General features: G+C 45.3%; 1 protein-coding gene across 4 annotated transcripts in view; it reads left to right on the forward strand.

Annotated features, from left to right (window-relative positions):
* The first annotated feature begins 212 nt into the window (after positions 1–212).
* Gm40847 (predicted gene, 40847) overlaps positions 213–18,138 on the forward strand; it is a 220,459-nt gene continuing 202,533 nt past the window's right edge. Inside the window, exons 1-3 of one of the 4 annotated variants that reach the window (XM_011243929.2) lie at positions 213–886; positions 17,301–17,427; positions 17,630–17,690. In XM_011243929.2, the coding sequence (XP_011242231.1) occupies positions 761–886; positions 17,301–17,427; positions 17,630–17,690 (314 nt within the window). In that variant the 5' untranslated portion in view covers positions 213–760. Of the gene's footprint in view, positions 887–1,609; positions 1,897–17,300; positions 17,428–17,629; positions 17,691–18,138 lie in introns of those variants that run through there. The other 3 variants (XM_030247039.1, XR_003950229.1, XR_003950228.1) reach the window with 3 other exon arrangements.

The following is an 18,138-nucleotide window of genomic DNA, read 5'->3' on the forward strand; positions in this document are numbered from 1 at the left end:
TCCCTGCCCAGCTCTCCCCCCTTGAGTTTTCCTATATAAGCCTATGAAAAATTTTGGCTGGTTGTCGATTCTCCTCTACACCATACTAGGTGCATGAGTTTCGACCCCAGAGCTCTGGTCCATGTTCCATGTGCTTTCTTGCTGTTGCTCTATTAAATCTTGCCTTCTACATTTTAAGTACGGTCTCAGTGTCTTCTTGGGTCCGCGGCTGTCCCGAGGCTTGAGTGAGGGTCTCCCTTCGGGGGTCTTTCAAGGGCTCGCCCTCGAACCCCAGCACGTCCGGAAGGCAGATGCAACGCAGCAGCCCACAGCCACTGACAGGCCATGATCCCACATAGCCCTCCTTGCTGAGGCCTCCGCTTCCTGGCGGCGCGGTAGCGGCGGGCGACCCGATTGGTGGTCAGGCCTGCGCCCGGCACTGCCGGGCGGTCCTCCGCGCCATCCCCAGCCGGGCCCTCCCCTTTCCGCGGGAGGCGTCCGGGACAGCGGGTTGGTGGCGTGCAGTTCCCCTTGACTGTGCGCGCCCTCGTCTGGGCTCCTTTGCAGAGTACTCGGTAGCTGCAGCTCCCGGAGCACAGCAGACAGAGCTGCGGGCTGCGTGCGCCCCTGCTGCCACCGGACCTGCCGCGGTGGCTCCCGCGCCCCGCGGCGACTTCCGCACCCGCGCTTATCTTTGTTTAAGTCCCCGAGCGGCGGCGGGGTCGGAGCCCGCGCCTTGGGCGACTGAGGCGGCCGCAGTTCGCGCCCCGGCGCCCTGGCGATGCCGGACCAGATCTCCGTGTCGGAATTCGTGGCCGAGACCCTTGAGGACTACAAGGCGCCCACGGCCTCTAGCTTCACCATGCGCACGGCCCAGTGCCGGGACACCGTGGCGGCCATCGAGGAGGTGAGCGGTAGCGTAGCCCGCGCCGGGCGGGAGGCTAGGGTCGCGGGGATCGCGCTGCGCCCTGGGCACCCGGTAGGCTTCCGCGCCTGGTGCCGGATACCCAGTGCCCTCCGCCTGCGCCCACACCCGGGAAAAGTTTCTGGTACCCCAAAGCCGGACGCAGCCGGACCAGCAGTGCCCGACACAGAAGCCCTTTGTTCCCTGCTCTAGAGAGAGGCTGCTTGGCCACCTTGGGCCTTTTTTGGGAACGCTCCTGTCTGTTCCCATTTCCCTCGCAGGGTTTCAGGTTCTTTGCTCATATCCTCGGAGAGGTCAACTTAGGCCGCAGAGTCTGTGGCGGCTTGGAGCCAGGGACCCCTGCGAGCTCTGCTCCCCGGAGTGATGGCTCTCCCTGCGTGGACCTCTCCAACTTGTTCCGGACGTAGCCCGGCGGGGGCAGCTGTGGCTTCTGAGCCAACATGTAGAGCAGATCCAGGGACCCCAAGCTGCTTAGGCACAGGTGCCCATCCCATCTTGGGAGGCCTGGCAGTCCCACAATGTGCCACAGAGCAGCGCTGTAGAGGGATGTGGAGAATGGTCTTTTTGGGGTCCAAAAGGTCTTTGGTGGCCACTTCTGGGCTACCTGTGTGGTGCCTGTTGACAGTATGATCAGCTCCTGTGCCATTAACCTGGAAAGGGCCTGCATAGTCATTGTATTGAGTGGCTAAGCAGAGAGCTCTCCAGATCTTGGGGGAGAGGGACAGTGAGAAGGAAGCAATTTGGGTTGAAAATTGAAGCAGGCTTGGAAGAGGCTGTGTGAGTCCAGAGACCACGCTGTCCACAGCTTGGGAAAGCCTCACTTACATCATTTTCTTTACCTCCCCAACAGAATTTAGAGTTTCGTGTTTTCGGCTCTGTAGGCTTTGTTCGTCCATCTGGACTCACAAAAGGTAGCTGGAGAATGAGACACACATGTGTAGCAGTAGTGAACCGATGACTACATTTCCTTTGCTCAGAATTTTAACATCAAGGTACATATTTTAAAATACTTGTGTCAGAGGCTGGTGTTCAGAGAGCTTTTAAATTAAGCTATGTCATTACACCCTTTCCCCTTGCTTGAACAAAGCATTCGCTTTTAGGCTTTGCCTGGGCGGGGGGGGGGGGGTGGAGTGGGGGACTAGACTATTATTCTTTCTTGTAAAATATTTGTCTTTGTAGACCTACACAGTCAGGACTAGACTCAATGAAAAATACTAGGTTCAGCATCCTGCTCTTGGAAGTGAGCTCCGGTATCCGTTCTTCTTTCTCCTTCATCCTCGTCTCCTTTCTTTCCTCTCACCTGTCTTCCCAAAGATCTGCTTGTAAATCTTTTGTAGCAAATTCAGTGAGAGCAGATTGCTTTAGTCCACTTTTCTCAACCTGGCCGTTAGGTGGCACTGATGCCTTTAATGAGGCAGGTGGGGGATGAGGGGGATGAGAGCCCCTCCCCCATGAGGGCCCTTGAAAAGCACTAGGAAGATAGTCAGATAGTCACAGTGTTTTGAAAATACGTCATTAATGCTTATGAAAATGATTACATCCAAAAAGGTAGGATTCCCTCTGTGGAAAGGACACTTGTGTCTGATGTCCTTAAAAGACAGCCCATGTTTATAAAGTTAGGATGCTTCTCTCATTGTATTGAATCAGTTAGGTATCAGTAATACTGGCAGATGTTGGAAAGCCTGGCAAATAGGAGTTGCAATTAAAGTTGGCATGGCCTCTCTCTGATTAATTTTAGTTTATTTTGGATGAACCCAAAGCTGCTTTTCCATGCAGTGCAGGAGATTACCCAAGAGCTCAGTTACTGAGTAGATTAAAGAGAGACTGGATTTGGTCATTCTGTTAAATTGCAGGCTGGCTTCACTCAGCCTCCAAAGCAGAAAATGGATTTGAGTTGGAAACAGGGAAAACCTGAACTCTTTGCAGGCTTATCTCATTTTAAGTGAGGCCAGCATCCACTCTAAGCTAATAGTGTGTATGAACTGATTTGAAGGGTGAAAGGACTCAGTGTGGATTACTTAAAATAATGCTCTTTCTCCTCCTACATTATTTAATGTTTACTTCCAAAACAAAAAGTTGTTCTCTGTCTAGTTTAATAACACACCATGTTTACAATACTTAGACTTTAAGCAAATGTCTTTTTATGGTCAGATGAGACATTAGGGTAGGTTTTGTGACATACAAAAAGTTACGCATTTCATAGAAATACAACTAAAAAAATAAGTCCCTGGCCTTCTACTTAAATGAGTTATGGAATTAGTAAACTTATCTGATTAACTTTGGCAAACCTGATTGCTCCCAATGGAGAATATGTCTAGCTGTTTTCATTTTCTGACTGAAATAGGCTTTCTTTCTTTTTTTTTTTTAAGATTTATTTATTTTTGTTATATGTAAGTACACTGTAGTTGTCTTCAGACACTCCAGAAGAGGGAGTCAGATCTCATTAAGGATGGTTGTGAGCCACCATGTGGTTGCTGGGATTTGAACTTCAGACCTTCAGAAGAGCAGTTGGGTGCTCTTACCCACTGAGCCATCTCACCAGCCCCTGAAATAGGCTTTCTTGACTTGCACACCTGTAGCTAGAATGTCAGTAGTTAGCCAGTGCCTGACCTGTATTACAGGTATCAAACTGTTGTGTTTAATCTCTATCCCTGCTGTGCAGATAAGGAATTTGAGGCTAGGTGATTAGTTCAGGTTATAGACACAGCAAGTGGAGTTTAAACTTGACTGGATGCTGCTTTCTCAAACTGCATGGCGTTATCTAATGCTTAGTTATGGTGCTTTCTCAAAACTGCCCATAGCTAGATCAGCCACCTCCAAGTCAGGCTCTATCACTTTCCAGTTGTATGAATTGGGATGAGAACCTCCCCGCCCACACACTCTTTTACTGTTTTCAGTCCAGTTCACAGTCTAGATAATCATGTCTATTTCTGAAGGTTCTGGTACAGTACCCAGTAGACTTAGTAAATGGTAGCTGCTTTACCAGATTTCACTGTAGTTACTGTATAGACCCTGGAATGAGAATGGAGGAGGGGAGAAGAAAATGGATGAATGGATGAAGGTGTGCATATAAATGGAAATTGTTGTCCCTCCCCCTAGGTGTGCCTGTGTGTGGATGGGTGTGTGTGTGTGTGTGTGTGTGTGTGTGTGTGTGTGATGGCTCCTGTGCTGACTGAGCACAGAGGCTGAACTTGCAATGCTTTGCTGAATCAGTTCCCCACAGCCTGTCTCTGCTTCCCCTGAGTCCTGGGGATCCCCATGCAGGTTCACAATCTTGTGCAGCAAGCACCTGACCCCCTAAGCTGCCTTCCCAGCCCCCATGCATTCTCTCTAAGGAGTTTATTGTCTTGGTAACAGGTGAGAGTGTAGGTGGTTTGAAACTTTTCACTTCCTGATGACTTTCTCTGGGTGACTTACTTTGCCCAGTTTGCAAAGTGCGGAGCGCAACTGGTGTCAGCTTTGTGCTTTGGAAATAAGGGAGAAAATTAGTAGTTGTGGCATAAATCTGAAAACTGAGCGGCGCCACCCCCCACCCTCTTCCCAGCTTTGATTTTTGTATCTTAGTTTTTTTAAGCCTCTGCTTACTTCAAAATACTCTGGAAATAGAGAAACATTGTGTGCATTCTTGGGACAGTCCTTTTGTTTCTTAGGGCTTCTTCATAGCTCCATTCATTCCTACCCTGCTTATTTGGCATTGATGTAGTTTTAAAAATAAATTTGATATTGACTCTTAAGTATTAAAATTTAACTTTTTCCTTCCATGGCCATGAGTCTCTTATTCTGTTGTCCTTGGTTATCTTGGAAATCGCTTTGCTGTTTTAACTGCCAAAGGAGAATGAACATCTAGACTGTACAGACTCACAGGGTATGCTGTTCATTGGCCCAGGCTCTGCCCAGCATTTACAGTGGGAACTGGCCTTGCATTTGATTCTGAGTTGTAGTCCTTTGTGACGACTTGTTTGTAAACCAGCTCCTTCAGCATCCCAGGCTAACAGATTTTGAATCTATGGTCAGAAGGATGCCCCCTTTTTCTCAGTGTATCCTTGGAAGGGAGTAGGTTAACAGGTGATCATTTTATGCTGCTCTGAAATCTGAATTGGTATTTCTGGGACGTCTTGAATCAGTTAGGGTGGAATTGGTTTCCCTCCAGCTGAATTCAATTTCTCTTTTATGATTAGTAGTGCAGTTACTATGATACCACTCCTTGTGCATCCCAGCTCTTGCTGTGGTTCATTTGGGACCTGCTGCTGTGTGTTAGGTGAAGGGATTAGACATCTCTTCTCTTTGAAAGAATCTGTGGTTCCGTGGGGAGAAACCGATTCTCCAGGCAGATCAGTGATGTGAGGTCATGTCTGCGAGAGCATCTATGGTGATGATGTAGAGAACAGGAAGACTGGGACCACTTACATGTGATCAGAGCATCTATGGTGATGATATAGAGAACAGGAAGACTGGGACCACTTACATGTGATCAGAGCATCTATGGTGATGATATAGAGAACAGGAAGACTGGAACTGCTTACATGTGATCAGAGCATCTATGGTGATGATATAGAGAACAGGAAGACTGGGACTGCTTACATGTGATCAGAGCATCCATGTCGATGATGTAGAGAACAGGAAGACTGGACTGCTTACATGTGATCCGGGATGTGGATGAAAGGGCCTTGAATGGAAGCCTGGTGTAAGAGGCTCCAAGGTGGTTTAATCCAGTCTTCCATATCTGTGTCCCTACCTTAGAGAAATATTTATCCACTCTTGGGTTGGTGATCAACTAGGCCCTTGGTGGAATTTTCCTATCCATCCAGGCTGTAGAAGGCTCCTTAGGCCAAGAAATTACAGAGTCCTTTCATGGTGGGGAACTGCACTTCTGGCTTTTGGTCAGCATTGTAGCCCAAGAATGAAGTCAGCTCTTTGTTTACATTACTTGGTCTCAGATACTTGGTGGCCACATGGGTTGGTGGCCACTCTGTTGTGTGATGTAGATTCAGGACTTTGTTCTCCATACTTGTAGGAAGTCTTGTTGATGAGCACAGTTTTAGGCCCTTGCAACTGCAAAATGCTTCACCTGACAGCACCAGTCAGTGTGGTGTGGAACTTGCAGAGCCTCAGATTCCATGGCAGAGCTGTGGAAATAGAGTGTGCATTTTAACAGCACTCTCAGGAGCAGTGTGTGCACCAGGGTTTGAAAGTACTGTTGTAGGCTGCCCTGAGTCCTGGCTGTGTTCAGAGTTGCCTGGCTGGGGAGGGGGTGTCTGTGGACTGGAAGAACCTGGTTCTGCTCTCCTGAATTCTGATTTCATAGGATTTGGGTGAGGCCTGGAGCTTTTATATTTGTAAAAGGCTCCTCCCTAGTTGATAATCACTGATAGACAGGTGATTATGTCATGTTGTGTGCCAGGTAGTGATAAGTCAAGGTTATGCATAACTTGGGGATAGGATGTGGTTTTGGAGGGGAGGAAACTGAAGTCAAGACAGGCATCTCTGCAGAGGTGACCTTTGAGCAGTCTGGAATGTAGAGGCTGCCTGCTTGCAAAGGCCTAGGCATAGAGGAGTCCTGGAAAAGGGCTGAGATGTGAGTATCAGGGCAGACAGAAGGCCTGTGGTCAGAGGTGAGGGAGAACAGAGGGGCCTGTGTGGAGGGGTGGCTTAGGTCCAGATAGGACTGGGCTTTACCTTGAGGAGAGAATTTGCACTTTGGCCGTGGAGTGGTGCGAAGCTGTTTAGAGGGTTTGGGGCTCAGACTCCCATGGTCTGATTTCCTCTTTAGAATTTACTTTTTATTGATTTGTATCTGTGTGTGACACTCAGAATGCAGATGTCCTTAGAGCTTATGCAGCTGGAGTTGTAGGCAGCTGTGAATTGCTTGGTTGTAGGTGCTGGGCATGAAACTTGGTACCTCCAGAAGAGCAGGAAGTTCTCTTACAATAAACCATTTCTCCAGTCACTGCTTCACAGTTTAAAGACATTTCAGTGCTTTTCCTAGGCCTAGGAGAAAAGTGGGGAGTCCAGCAAAGGAGTAGGGGTTCATTTGGATGCTGCGGTGGTGTCAGTGCAGAAGAGTCCTTTGAACTGGGTGTCATTCCCTGGTACTTGAAGCATGGGTCTCCTATCATCCCCAAGGTAAAAGTGGCACTGTCCAGCATGCCTTAGTGGTAGAGACCAGGTCTACTGTGAAGATTGGCTGGCTGGAGGACTTGTATTGAAAGCAGTCTTTTTTGTTGTTGTTGTTTTTGTTTTTTGTTTGTTTGTTTGTTTTTGGTTTTGGAGCTTTTTTTGGGGGGTGGGTTGAGACAGGTTTTCTCTGTATAGCCCTTGGTGTCCTGGAACTCACTTAGTAGACCAGTCTGGCCTCGAACCCAGGAATCCACCTGCCTCTGCCTCCTGAGTGCTGGTATTAAAGACGTGCACCACCACACCTGGCTATAACTAGCATTTTTATGAGCTTTAATTCTATGTTAAATAAATGTGCTTTTGTCAGTTGGTTGCCTAATACCAAATGGTCAGCACCGAAGCCAGGCATATAAATAATATTATACAGATTGTGCAGGCTGTGTTTATATGTTTAGGGAATATACATATATGTATAAAATAACAAAGGAAAAGAGAGGTTATGAATTTGAAAGAGCGGAAGCAGGGATATGTGGGTTGGTTTGGAGAATAGAAATAATGAGATTATATTACAATTTCAAAAAATAAAGAAAAGTAATTGTAAAGTAAGAAAGCATTAAATGGGCTCATTTAAGATTATTTCTTTATGAGAGAGGTCATATTGGCACCATGGAGTCATGTGACTCTGGGTTTCAGCAGTTGATAAAACAGGAGGCCTGACCACTCTGGTTGGTTCTTCAATGTCCTTTCACTGTACAGAGGTGGGTGGGTTTACTTAGTGCAAGCTGGTGTCCATTGAGTCTCTGCAGGCCAGCTTCCATTGTTGTCAACTTAGAGCGCCAAGACTGACAACTCCAGAGATATCAAGTGCTAACCCCTGGGGAGGCATCAGAGACCCTTTTTTAGAGGCTTTTCTTTTCTTGTTTTACTTTTTAGTCAGGGCTTCAGGGTTGCCTTGAACTCTATGTACCAAATATAACTTTGGATTTCAGACCCTCCTGCCTCTGCCTCCACCTTGGAAGGCTGCAATTACAGCATGTGTTATCATGTTTGTTTTATGTGGTGCCAGGGATCAAACCCTGGGCCTCTTGAATGCCAGGCAAACATTCTACCAACTGAGCTGCCTCTGTAGCCTCTAGAGGCATTTACTGAGAGGCCTTCACTACCACAGAGTGAGTTGTCTAATAATATACCTGGTCCCTTAGGGCTGTGGGTTCCAGAAAACCATCTGGGTTGTGTACATAAAGGCCTCATAGTGAATGGACTCAGGCTGGGTCTTCTAGGCCAGGAGATCTGAGTGTGGTGGCTGCTGCTTCTTAGAGGGGCACAAGATAAACCTTGCCAATTAAGGTAACTGTTAGGGACAGACCTTCCACCTAGGGCTGTCCTAAGCATCAGGATCCATTCTTCTCAGATCAAAGAAAAAGTCTCCAAAACTAATACCCACAGGTACATGGCAGAAGAGTGGCTAAAAAGAGCATCAGAGGACACATTTGGTAAAACACTGGTTTTCTGGATATAATGCGACCATTGCACCCTGGGCAGTGCCATTCCATTTATATGCACAAGATCCAGCCTAACAGATATTGAGTAATATTCCATCAGGAAGCACTAAGTGACCTTAGTAATGATGGTGATTGTGATGAAGAAGGAGAAGAAGGAGGAAGAGGAGGAAGAAGAGAAGAGGAAGAGGAGGAGGAAGGGATGGAGAGGGAGGAGAAATGGGGGAACTAGGAGGAAAAAGAAGTCACAATGGAGACATGAAGGTGCAAGTGTCAGAGAGGATGTAGGTAGAGGTAGGAATGAGAGATAGAAACAATCAAGATATACTGTGTGCACATATGAAATTGTCAAAGAATAAATTACTAACAAATAAGTAATAAACCTTCCAGTTCAGCTCACCCCTGCTTCCTGACCATTGCCTTGCCTCTAACAACCCTAACACTAAGAACCCTAATCCTAACCATTACCCTCTAGTAGCCTAACCCTAAGTCTAACCCTGCTTACTGTGAGGGAAATGTGTTCATTATACCTTTTTAAGTGAGAAACTATTTCTTAATCTTGATCTTTTGAGATCATCAGATCCACCTTCAATCTAGGCAATAGATTCTTTTGGTATCCCACATACATAAAAGACAATGAACAGGGTTGTTCATTCATTTTTTATACTTGCCCTATTTTTGTATTTTAGAAAAGGTGATTTGCTAGTTTGATTTTTAAAATTGGTATTGGAAAGTACTTATTTCTTCAGAATTCTGGTACATAGTGAATATCAGCTGTAATAACCTGCAACATGAGATAACCCATCCTTGATTTTTCTAAGTTCCCTTGGCCAAGAACCTTTCTATATTAGACATTAGAGAGACATTCTATTAAATTTCCTTTCAATATCCACAGAGAAATTCATTCTGATTTGAGATATGTTTATCTAGAGAACCTGTCCTAATACAACTGTGGCTTTTCTCTACTTTGCCAGTGATGGCGATGTGCTGGCTAACAAGATGGCTCAACAGTGTTTCCCTTACATTTCTGGCTTTCCTCCCAGGGTTGGTTGGTACCTATCATCTGGGAAAGGGAGCTGCAGTCTCCCTGAGCCCAGCACTGAGCCACAAACAGAACTCTTGTTTCCTAAAATTCCTCTTTAATGTTCATTGCCTGGGCACCCTCCCACTCAGATTGATAACCGCACTGCACCTTGGGTAATGGGCTATGCATGCTCTTCCCCTGGATTTCAGGAAGAAGGCAAGTGATGTGAGGCAAGCTCAGCCAAGGTCTGAAGTCAGGTCCTGGTAATGCAGGATCATTGCTCACAGAGAACAGGGGCAGGCAGCTGACTAGCCTGAGCTGGAATGTGTTAGACACTAAAAGGGGGCCCTGGGCAAGAAAGGAAAGGGGGGGAAGGCTCATGCCCTGCCAGAGTTCCACCTATGCTCTGGACAGAGATGTGGGAGAGCTGCCATACACTCTCTGCTCAGCCCCGGGTGGGCATCTAAGCCTTTGACCCACTCTTTGGGTCTGAACAAGGGGCAGCCCAAACTGGGAGCTCCGGGGCTACTTTCCTAAAGCCCTGGAGTTATGGGAGAGAGGGATGAGGGATGAGAGGTTCCCACACTGGTGAGAGTGAGCACAGTGGATCTGGACTGGAGCACATGAAGGCCTTCCATCTGGAGAGTAGAAATGGCTCATTATGAGAAAGCCTATCCCATCCTCCAAGCGCAGTGGGCCTTGATGAGCAGAGACATTCTATGGTTTTAGAGCTTTATTATAGAAAGGCAGGGAGAAAGAGAGAAGGTAAAAGAGAGAGAGGCCCCCCCTAGAAGGCTAGAAGAGGGAAGGCTAGATAGAAAGAGAGTAAGAGGGAGAGAGGAGAGGAGAGGAGAGGAGAGGAGAGGAGAGGAGAGGAGAGGAGGGGAGTTGAGGGGAGGGGAGGGGAGGGGAGAGGATAAAGACAAAGGAAAGAGGAGAGAGGAGTGCAAAAAGTGAGAGGTAAGAGATAGAAGGAGTGAGAGCAAGAGAGATAGGCGGGGCTGAACAGCCCTTTTTATGGTCTTTACTGTTGCTAGGTAACTGTGGAGGAGTTTAGCCTGAAGGTCAGAAGCTTGGGATATTGCCTACCTGACTTTTAGCCAGGCTTCACTTGTGGTGGCTGGGGTGGGGGTGGGGGACGGTAACTTAGGCAGGAGCCTGAGTTCCAGAAGCATGAGGGAATTGATGCATTCCTTGTCAAGTGAATTATCACCCTCCCAGGGTTTAGACCTCAGCTCAACTGAAGACCAACCTGTCTGTGCATAGCCCAATGCCCCTCATGAATGTTGAGTTCTCCCCCAGAGCTGGGAGGGGTGAGAGTCCTCTTGGGGGACTGGCTCAAATGCTAATGTAGTGCAAACCACACCTGAGGTATGGAAAAGGTGTGGCCCTGGACATGAAGCACACTTTAACCTTGAGGAAGGGTGAGACCCACTGGCCAATCAAGGTCTCCACAGGCAGACCTGCCAGTCAGACAAGGAGGCGGGATCTTCCAGGTGCCTTTCCCCAAGTTCACTTTGGCTGTGCAGGCTTGAATGGTTCTGTGTCCTGCTCTGAGCTCTGCTGTTGGGTGCTGTGAGAGGACCTCAGGGAAGCTCTGAATTCGAGGCACGGTGAGCACAGGGTTACTGCCCACAGAGGGTAGGAGCAGGGTGCTGAGCAGTGGAAGCTGGGGTGGTGAGTCCTCTCTGGGGCTTGATGGGAAGTATAAGCCATATGTGAGCACCTGTGAGGTCTCTCGTGTTGCTCCTCACTTGCTCCATCAGGGGTGACCTCTAATAACTTGCCTATCATTGCCCAAATCGTTTGGACCTTAGTTAAGCTGGCTTGTGAAAACAAGGGTGGTTTCTTTGAGTCTGTAGCACAGGTGTCCAAACCCCTTTGTCTTTTAGTATACATTACCAAAACAAGTAAAAATCTAATAGGTCTGATTTCATACATTATACTTGTTTTTGTTTTCTTAATTTTTTTTTCTGTTGCAGTTTTTTCATATTTTTTTGCATCACATGTTTAATGAGTTGATTATTATTTGGGAAAGGGACTTTAATAATTTCAGAATTTTTTTGTGGTTTTATTGAAAAATGATAGACCTCTGAGCTGATATTCTTCTATTCCAATCGTTTGTAATTTTCGCCTTCACATATTTTGCAGAAGTCACAGTTGTTTATTGCCATGAAACTTTTAGAATCCACATTTTTTAAATGAGATATTAATTTTTTCTCTTCATCTTGAATCCCTGAGATTCTCTCTTCCTTTCCTGTTCTGTGGGTGAACCTTGCCTCTGTAGTTGTCAGTGTACAGGTAATCTCATGTCCTTCTCTTAGGGACTTAGCAACTGCTTATGTCATTTCCTGCCTCCATCCCCTGTGTCTGTTGTCAGGCGTGCTTTATATACATGGACCACCAGCTATAGCAGCTCTCTATTTTTGTTCCCTGTCTCTGTTCTCTGCACATGCACACTCTCTGTCATCTCTCTCCTCATGGCTCTCTTTCTCCTCCGTCTGTGTGCCTGTCTGCAGGTCGTCTTGTGTACTTCTATCCCTTCCCCAGGTTCTCACTCCTCTCCCTTCCCCCAAACAACCTCTTTTGCACTTTATCTGTTGCATGCTTTAATTTCTCAGACCTGCTGTGATGGCATAGCTTTGATTTCTTGGTTGCAATTGTTCCTGGCTGTTACTCTCTATGTTGCTATGCTGGTGTGTAGCCATCTCTGTTTGGGTGATTATTGACCTAGGTACTGGCCTCTGGGTTTATCGTTTTGGGTGGGAGTTTTGTTCCTGGGTTACTGTTTGATGCATGGATTTGAAGAGAGTGTTCACTGACAGTTTCCTATTTTACTGACCTATTTTGTGGGTATGGTCAACAGGGGATGCTTTGTGATATTAAAATCTGGGAGAAGCAACAGGCAGGAACAGAAGATCTTAGTAATCCACAAGGAGACATAGACAGGAGAGAGGTCAAGCAGCCCATGGTATTTAATACAATGTTGGAACAACTGGGAAAATTGAATCTGGGGTAAATCAATCAATCATGAAGTTGATCTATGGAAGCTTACCTTGTGTCCTTTCAGGCATGGAATGTGGTTGAACAGGGAGTATCTGCCCAAGTCGGGGCTGAGACACAGGGATGAGGCAGGAATGGATAGGCAAGTGGGCATTGTCTATGGTATCTATAGGAGGCTTGCACAGGAGGAGAGGAAATTTCCACTGCTACTCTTTTCCAGTGTTAAGGGCAGCTGATATTAGGGTCTGCAGTAACAGATAGTGAGGTAGGTCTTTGGACAAAGTCTAGTCTACAGACAGGCATGGTTGTGGTTAACCAGGAGTTTCTGTCTATAATCAGGGGGTTAGGAACAGAGATGAGTTTGTAAACCCAAACAGTTTGCTTTTTGAGAATGTACATTTGTACATTCCAGCAAAAATCCCATGACAAAATCCCCTTATCAACAGCCAGTTAAGGTACATCAGCAGGGTCAGCTACATAGAGATAACTAAGACCTCCTATAGAAAACAAAAACAGAAACAGCTTACCCATTATGGTTGTCAGATTTTTTTTTTTTGTCCTCCCTTGCTTGGTTCCTGCACATTATGCCAGACGATTTGTATGCAAACTCCCCACTCTTGTTGTAACTACAATAAATACTCAAAACCTCTAGACTTGATCTCTCAGTTTGTACCTAATGGGAGTTTGACTGCTGAGAGTCCTTGTTACTGAGCTCATAAAAAAGGCCTCTGTGTGTTTGCATTGCAATCGGCTCTGTGCTGGTCATTGCAGTTTCTGTGAGTTGGGCATAAAACCTTGCTGCTTTGACTGGAACCCCAAGACCCTCAGGACTCCCATCTGAAGGGTTGAAAGACCGCTGTTAGGATGTGTCACTGCTGTTCTTTGTGTCAGTGACCTGTCTGTCAGAAATGTGTCCGTGTGCATGGAGCTTAATCAGTTGTTCCCATAGGGTCTGGACGATTGGAGTGTTGACAGTAATGCAGCCACACGAAGTTGAGGTCATACTATTTCAGTGGAGAATAGACTGAAAAACTTTAGGAAGAGGTCATTTCCGTGATATTTTGGCCAAAAAAAAAAAAAAAACAGAAAACTTTTGTACTTGGCTTATGCCCTGAGATATTGAGTAGGTCAAACAAACAAACAAAAATATTGCCTGATTTGTATATTTTTATGTGATTGATAAGTATTTGTTCAATCTTCCTATTTCTTTTTTTCCTCTGAGACAGAGTTTCTCTGTGTCTCCCTGGCTGTCCAGAAACTCACTTTGTAGACCAGGCTGTCCTCGAACTCAGAAATCCCCCTGCCTCTGCCTCCAGAGTGCTGGGATTAAAGTCGTGCTCCACCAGGACCAGACTTCCCCTATTTCTTTATTCAATTTACATTCTAATTGTTACACCCATCCCATTCCACCTTCCTCAGTCCCTCATCACTGACTCCCTTTTATCTCCCCAGGGAGGGTGGGAACCACTTGAGTATCCCCCAACTATGGCATGTCATGTCTCTGCAGGGTTAGACACATCCTTTACCACTGAGGTCAGACAAGGCAGCCCAGTTAGGGAAACAGTTTGCACAGACAGGAACAGCTTAAGGGACATGTCCCGCTCTGAATGTTGGGGACCCCATGAAGACTGAGCAGCACATCCACTACATATATGGTTGGGGCCTCCATCCCAGCCTGTGTGTGCTCGTTGGTTGGTGGCTCCATCTCTGAGAGTCTCCTAGGTTCCGGGTTAGTTGAGTCTGAGGGTCTCCTCATGGACTTCCTATTCCTTCAGAGGCTGTCAATTCTTTCCCCAACTCTTTTAAAATACTCCCTGAGCCCTGTCCAATGTTAGGCTGTGGGTCTCTGCATATGTTTCAGTCAGATGCTGGATGGAGACGCTCAGAGGACAATGATGCTAAGCTACTATCTGCAAGTATAACAAATTATCCTCAGTAATGCCAGCCTTGGTGCTTGCCCATGGGATGGGTTACCAGTTGGGCAGGGTATAGTTTGGCCATTCCCTCAGTCTCTGTTTCAACTTTGTGCCTGCCTTACTTGCAGACAGAACAAATTTTGGGAGGAAAGGTATTTGGTTTTCTTGGTGTACTGAACACTTCACTGGTGGGTCTGCCTGACTGCAAGAAGTCACCTCTTCATGGTCCATAACTCAATGCTATCTATCTCAGCTAAGATCACCTCCCTAGCTGCATTTGTGCCCTCCCATTCATATTCTCAGGCACATTCTACAGGTGCCCCCACCCTAACCCCACTCCCTCACAGCATCTGCTGATTTCATTTCATTTTCCTGGCTCTCTGGCCTTCCCTTGTCTCTTACCACAATTGTTCCTAACACTCCCCTTCTTATTTCTTAAATACTGTCCCATCCAGTTTCTCCCTCCATCTGCCTCTTCTGTCTCTTTCAGACCCCGTTCTGAGTGAGGTTCAACCATGCTCATTTGTGCCTTGTCTTGTTTACTGTCTTTAGGTCTATGAAGTGCAGTGTGGGTATCCTGTACTTATGGTTATTATTCACTTGTAAGTGAGTATGTACATGCATGACCTTTTGGGCCTGAGTTACCTCATTCCAGATATTAGTTTCTAATTGTACCCATTTCTCTGCAAAATTCATGACGTCCTTGTTTTTTATACCTGAATTGCATCCCATTTTGTAAATGAAACATGGTTTTTGTGTCCGAATTTCAGTTGAGGAACATCTGCATTCTTTCCTGTTTCTAACTGTTATAAATAAAGTGGCTATGAACTTAGTGGAGCAAATGCCCTTGTGGGTATATACCTATGAAGGTACCCTGAGTGTAGTACTTCCTCCTGCTTGCCATGTTTTAAATTAATGGAAGGAGTATTCAAAGTGTTTCCTCATCCCAGAATGGAACCTTAAACAAAACCTACTGCAAATGTGGTCCAAGGGAGGCAGGGTCCATTAATTTAGAAGCCAAACTTCACAGGATCATCCATATCGTGCTGCTTCTAGAAACTGAAAGATGAAAATAGCATGGTCATAGATTCTTTCTCTATGGTTTCAGTTTAGCACCACTCCAGCCATCTTTTGACAGAGTCAGGATCCCAGGGAAGACTCTGTGAGAGTTCCTTGCATTTAAGTGGTGAGGTTGATGCTTGAGTTGCATTCTGTGACCACAGGTTGTGGAGAAAACTAACGCATTGAGAAATCTGCCATGGAGAGATGCTTACAGGGAGATAAAGTACCCAAACTGAGAGATGTATGAGAAGTTACAGGAAGAGCACCATCTATGCCTTTAGGAATTGAAGTCCAATGTGTTTGAGACAAAGCTATAGGATTTGTTGTTTGCCCTGCTGTTTTTCTTGCCTTTGTCCAATCTTCTCTCCCTGTGTGCACATTCCTATTGATTGGAATGGGAAGGGGTATTCAGTGCCGTTTTATGTTGGAAAGATATAACTTGCTGTTTGATTTTTGCAACTTTGCTTACTGATGTGGCTGTCAAGATATTATCTTGAGTGTCAGCAGAGACTTTAGACATTTGAACAGTGCAGGAGCCTTTCTAGATTCATCTTGGGGAAGATGAAAGTGTATATACACTCAAAATTTCCTTTTTCTTTCTTTCGTTTTTTTTTTTTGTTTATCCTATAATTTAGATATTCATTATCACCCTGATCACTGTCCCTACTCTAGGTCCATGCCCTCACAGACTCCCTCCTCCCAATCTCCTCTGTTTCTCCTTTGAGCGGAATTGTGGCCCCCTGTCTAACCGCTGGGCACATAGGTTATATTCTATTATTTTAGCATGGCATATGCTCATGACATCAATACTGCCTGAGGCTTCAGAGTCATTGGATTCTGGGTGTTGATGTTTCCCCAAACTCTTGTGTTTGTTTTGAAATTTTTAAATAAATAGGAGTGTTTTGGCTGTGTGCCTTTAAAATGAATATCATGTGTCCCTCATCGTTAGTGTTGTTGGAAGGTGGACTCAGAACTCCTGTTCATAAAACCATGGGTCATGTAAATGCTAGTAATTGACCACTGTTATCTGGAAGACCAGCAAGAGCTTTCCACGGCTGAGTTATTGCCCTCTCCTGCTTTATGTTGCTTTTTGTGTTCAACACTTATATTATTAGTATTTTCATCTGTCCATTGGTCCACTAAATGTGCCTTGATTGCCAGTAAAGTTTTACTAATGGTGCAGTTTAAACTGGTACACTTCCTGTTTCTGCTAGATGAGTACAGAAATGCAGGGAATGTATACTTCTTTGTAGGAACTGTAGTACACAACTGAGTTCTTTCTATCATTTTTGTCTCCCTGGTTGATTTTTGCAGTGGAGTAAGGGTCTTAATATGTAACTTTTGCTGTCCTGGAATGTGTTACATAGAACAGACAGGGATCCAGCTCAATGACGTATACCTACCCGTGACTCTGGGATTGAAGACATGAACAAATACACCCTGCTTGTCCATGATTTTTCTCGTTAGTGATTCGTCATACAATTTCTAGGATGTGTCCTCAGTACTGTTGATCTGTTTCGCCCTACATCTCACTCTCAATTGGAATTCCGCTCGAAAGACTTTACCCTATTTATTTAAAATTTTCTTAAGCAACACAGGTGAACCTTCAACTCAATTTCTTTTAAAATGTTATGGTACTTACATTATGACATCTATGTCCAGAAGTCAGTGGAGGAAGCACCAGAATTACATGAATATATGGTCAAGGAAGCGTACGTTTACTTTACAGTGATGTCAGTACCATGTCTTGTGATGTACACATGTATGGGACATTTTAGGATGCAGTGACTTATGATGATGTACATGTGAACTTCACTGGGGAAGAGTGGAAGTTGCTGGATCCTTCCCAGAAGAGTCTCTACAAAGATGTGATGCTGGAGACCTACTGGAACCTCACTGTTATAGGTATGACTGTGAATTTTCTTTTGCTTTTCAAAATAATGGGTAGACATGTCTCTTGGTTAGTGATGGTGCTCTGTTATTACAATTGAGAACAAGGAAGACTGAGCTGAATAAATAGTGTCCAGTGATGTGAAAATTTACAGTACCTTGAATTTTGCCTTATTTCCAATACTATATCATTCATTTTTCTGGTACTGTCTTTTAGGCTACACTTGGGAAACCCATCATATTGAAGGACATTGTCAAAGTTCGAGAAGAAATGAAAGGTAATTTTCATGTGCAAGCTGATGCAATTATGCCTCTGAGGAAATATTACTATTTTATGTAAGCTCTAAAGAAAAGCAGAAGTGTAAAATGTCAATACTTCAAGTGTAACTATAATTACAATATTTTTTTAAAGATTTATTTATTTATTATATGTAAGTACACTGTAGCTGTCCTCAGATACTCCAGAAGAGGGCATCAGATTTCGTTACGGATGGTTGTGAGCCACTATGTGGTTGTTGGGATTTGAACTCAGGACATTCGGAAGAGCAGTCTGCTCTCTTAACCACTGAGGCATCTCGCCAGCCCTAATTATAATATTCTTTTAAAAAGTTCTGCCTCAATGTAGTTATCTGATTTATCTGTCAAAGAATTCCTCCTTAAAAAAAAAAAAAACAAGGAAACATTGCCTTAAGAGATACCTTTATTCAATTTGTACCTCTATTAGAC

This window comes from Mus musculus, chromosome 12 (assembly GCF_000001635.26).
Source record: "Mus musculus strain C57BL/6J chromosome 12, GRCm38.p6 C57BL/6J".
NCBI lineage: Eukaryota > Metazoa > Chordata > Mammalia > Rodentia > Muridae > Mus > Mus musculus.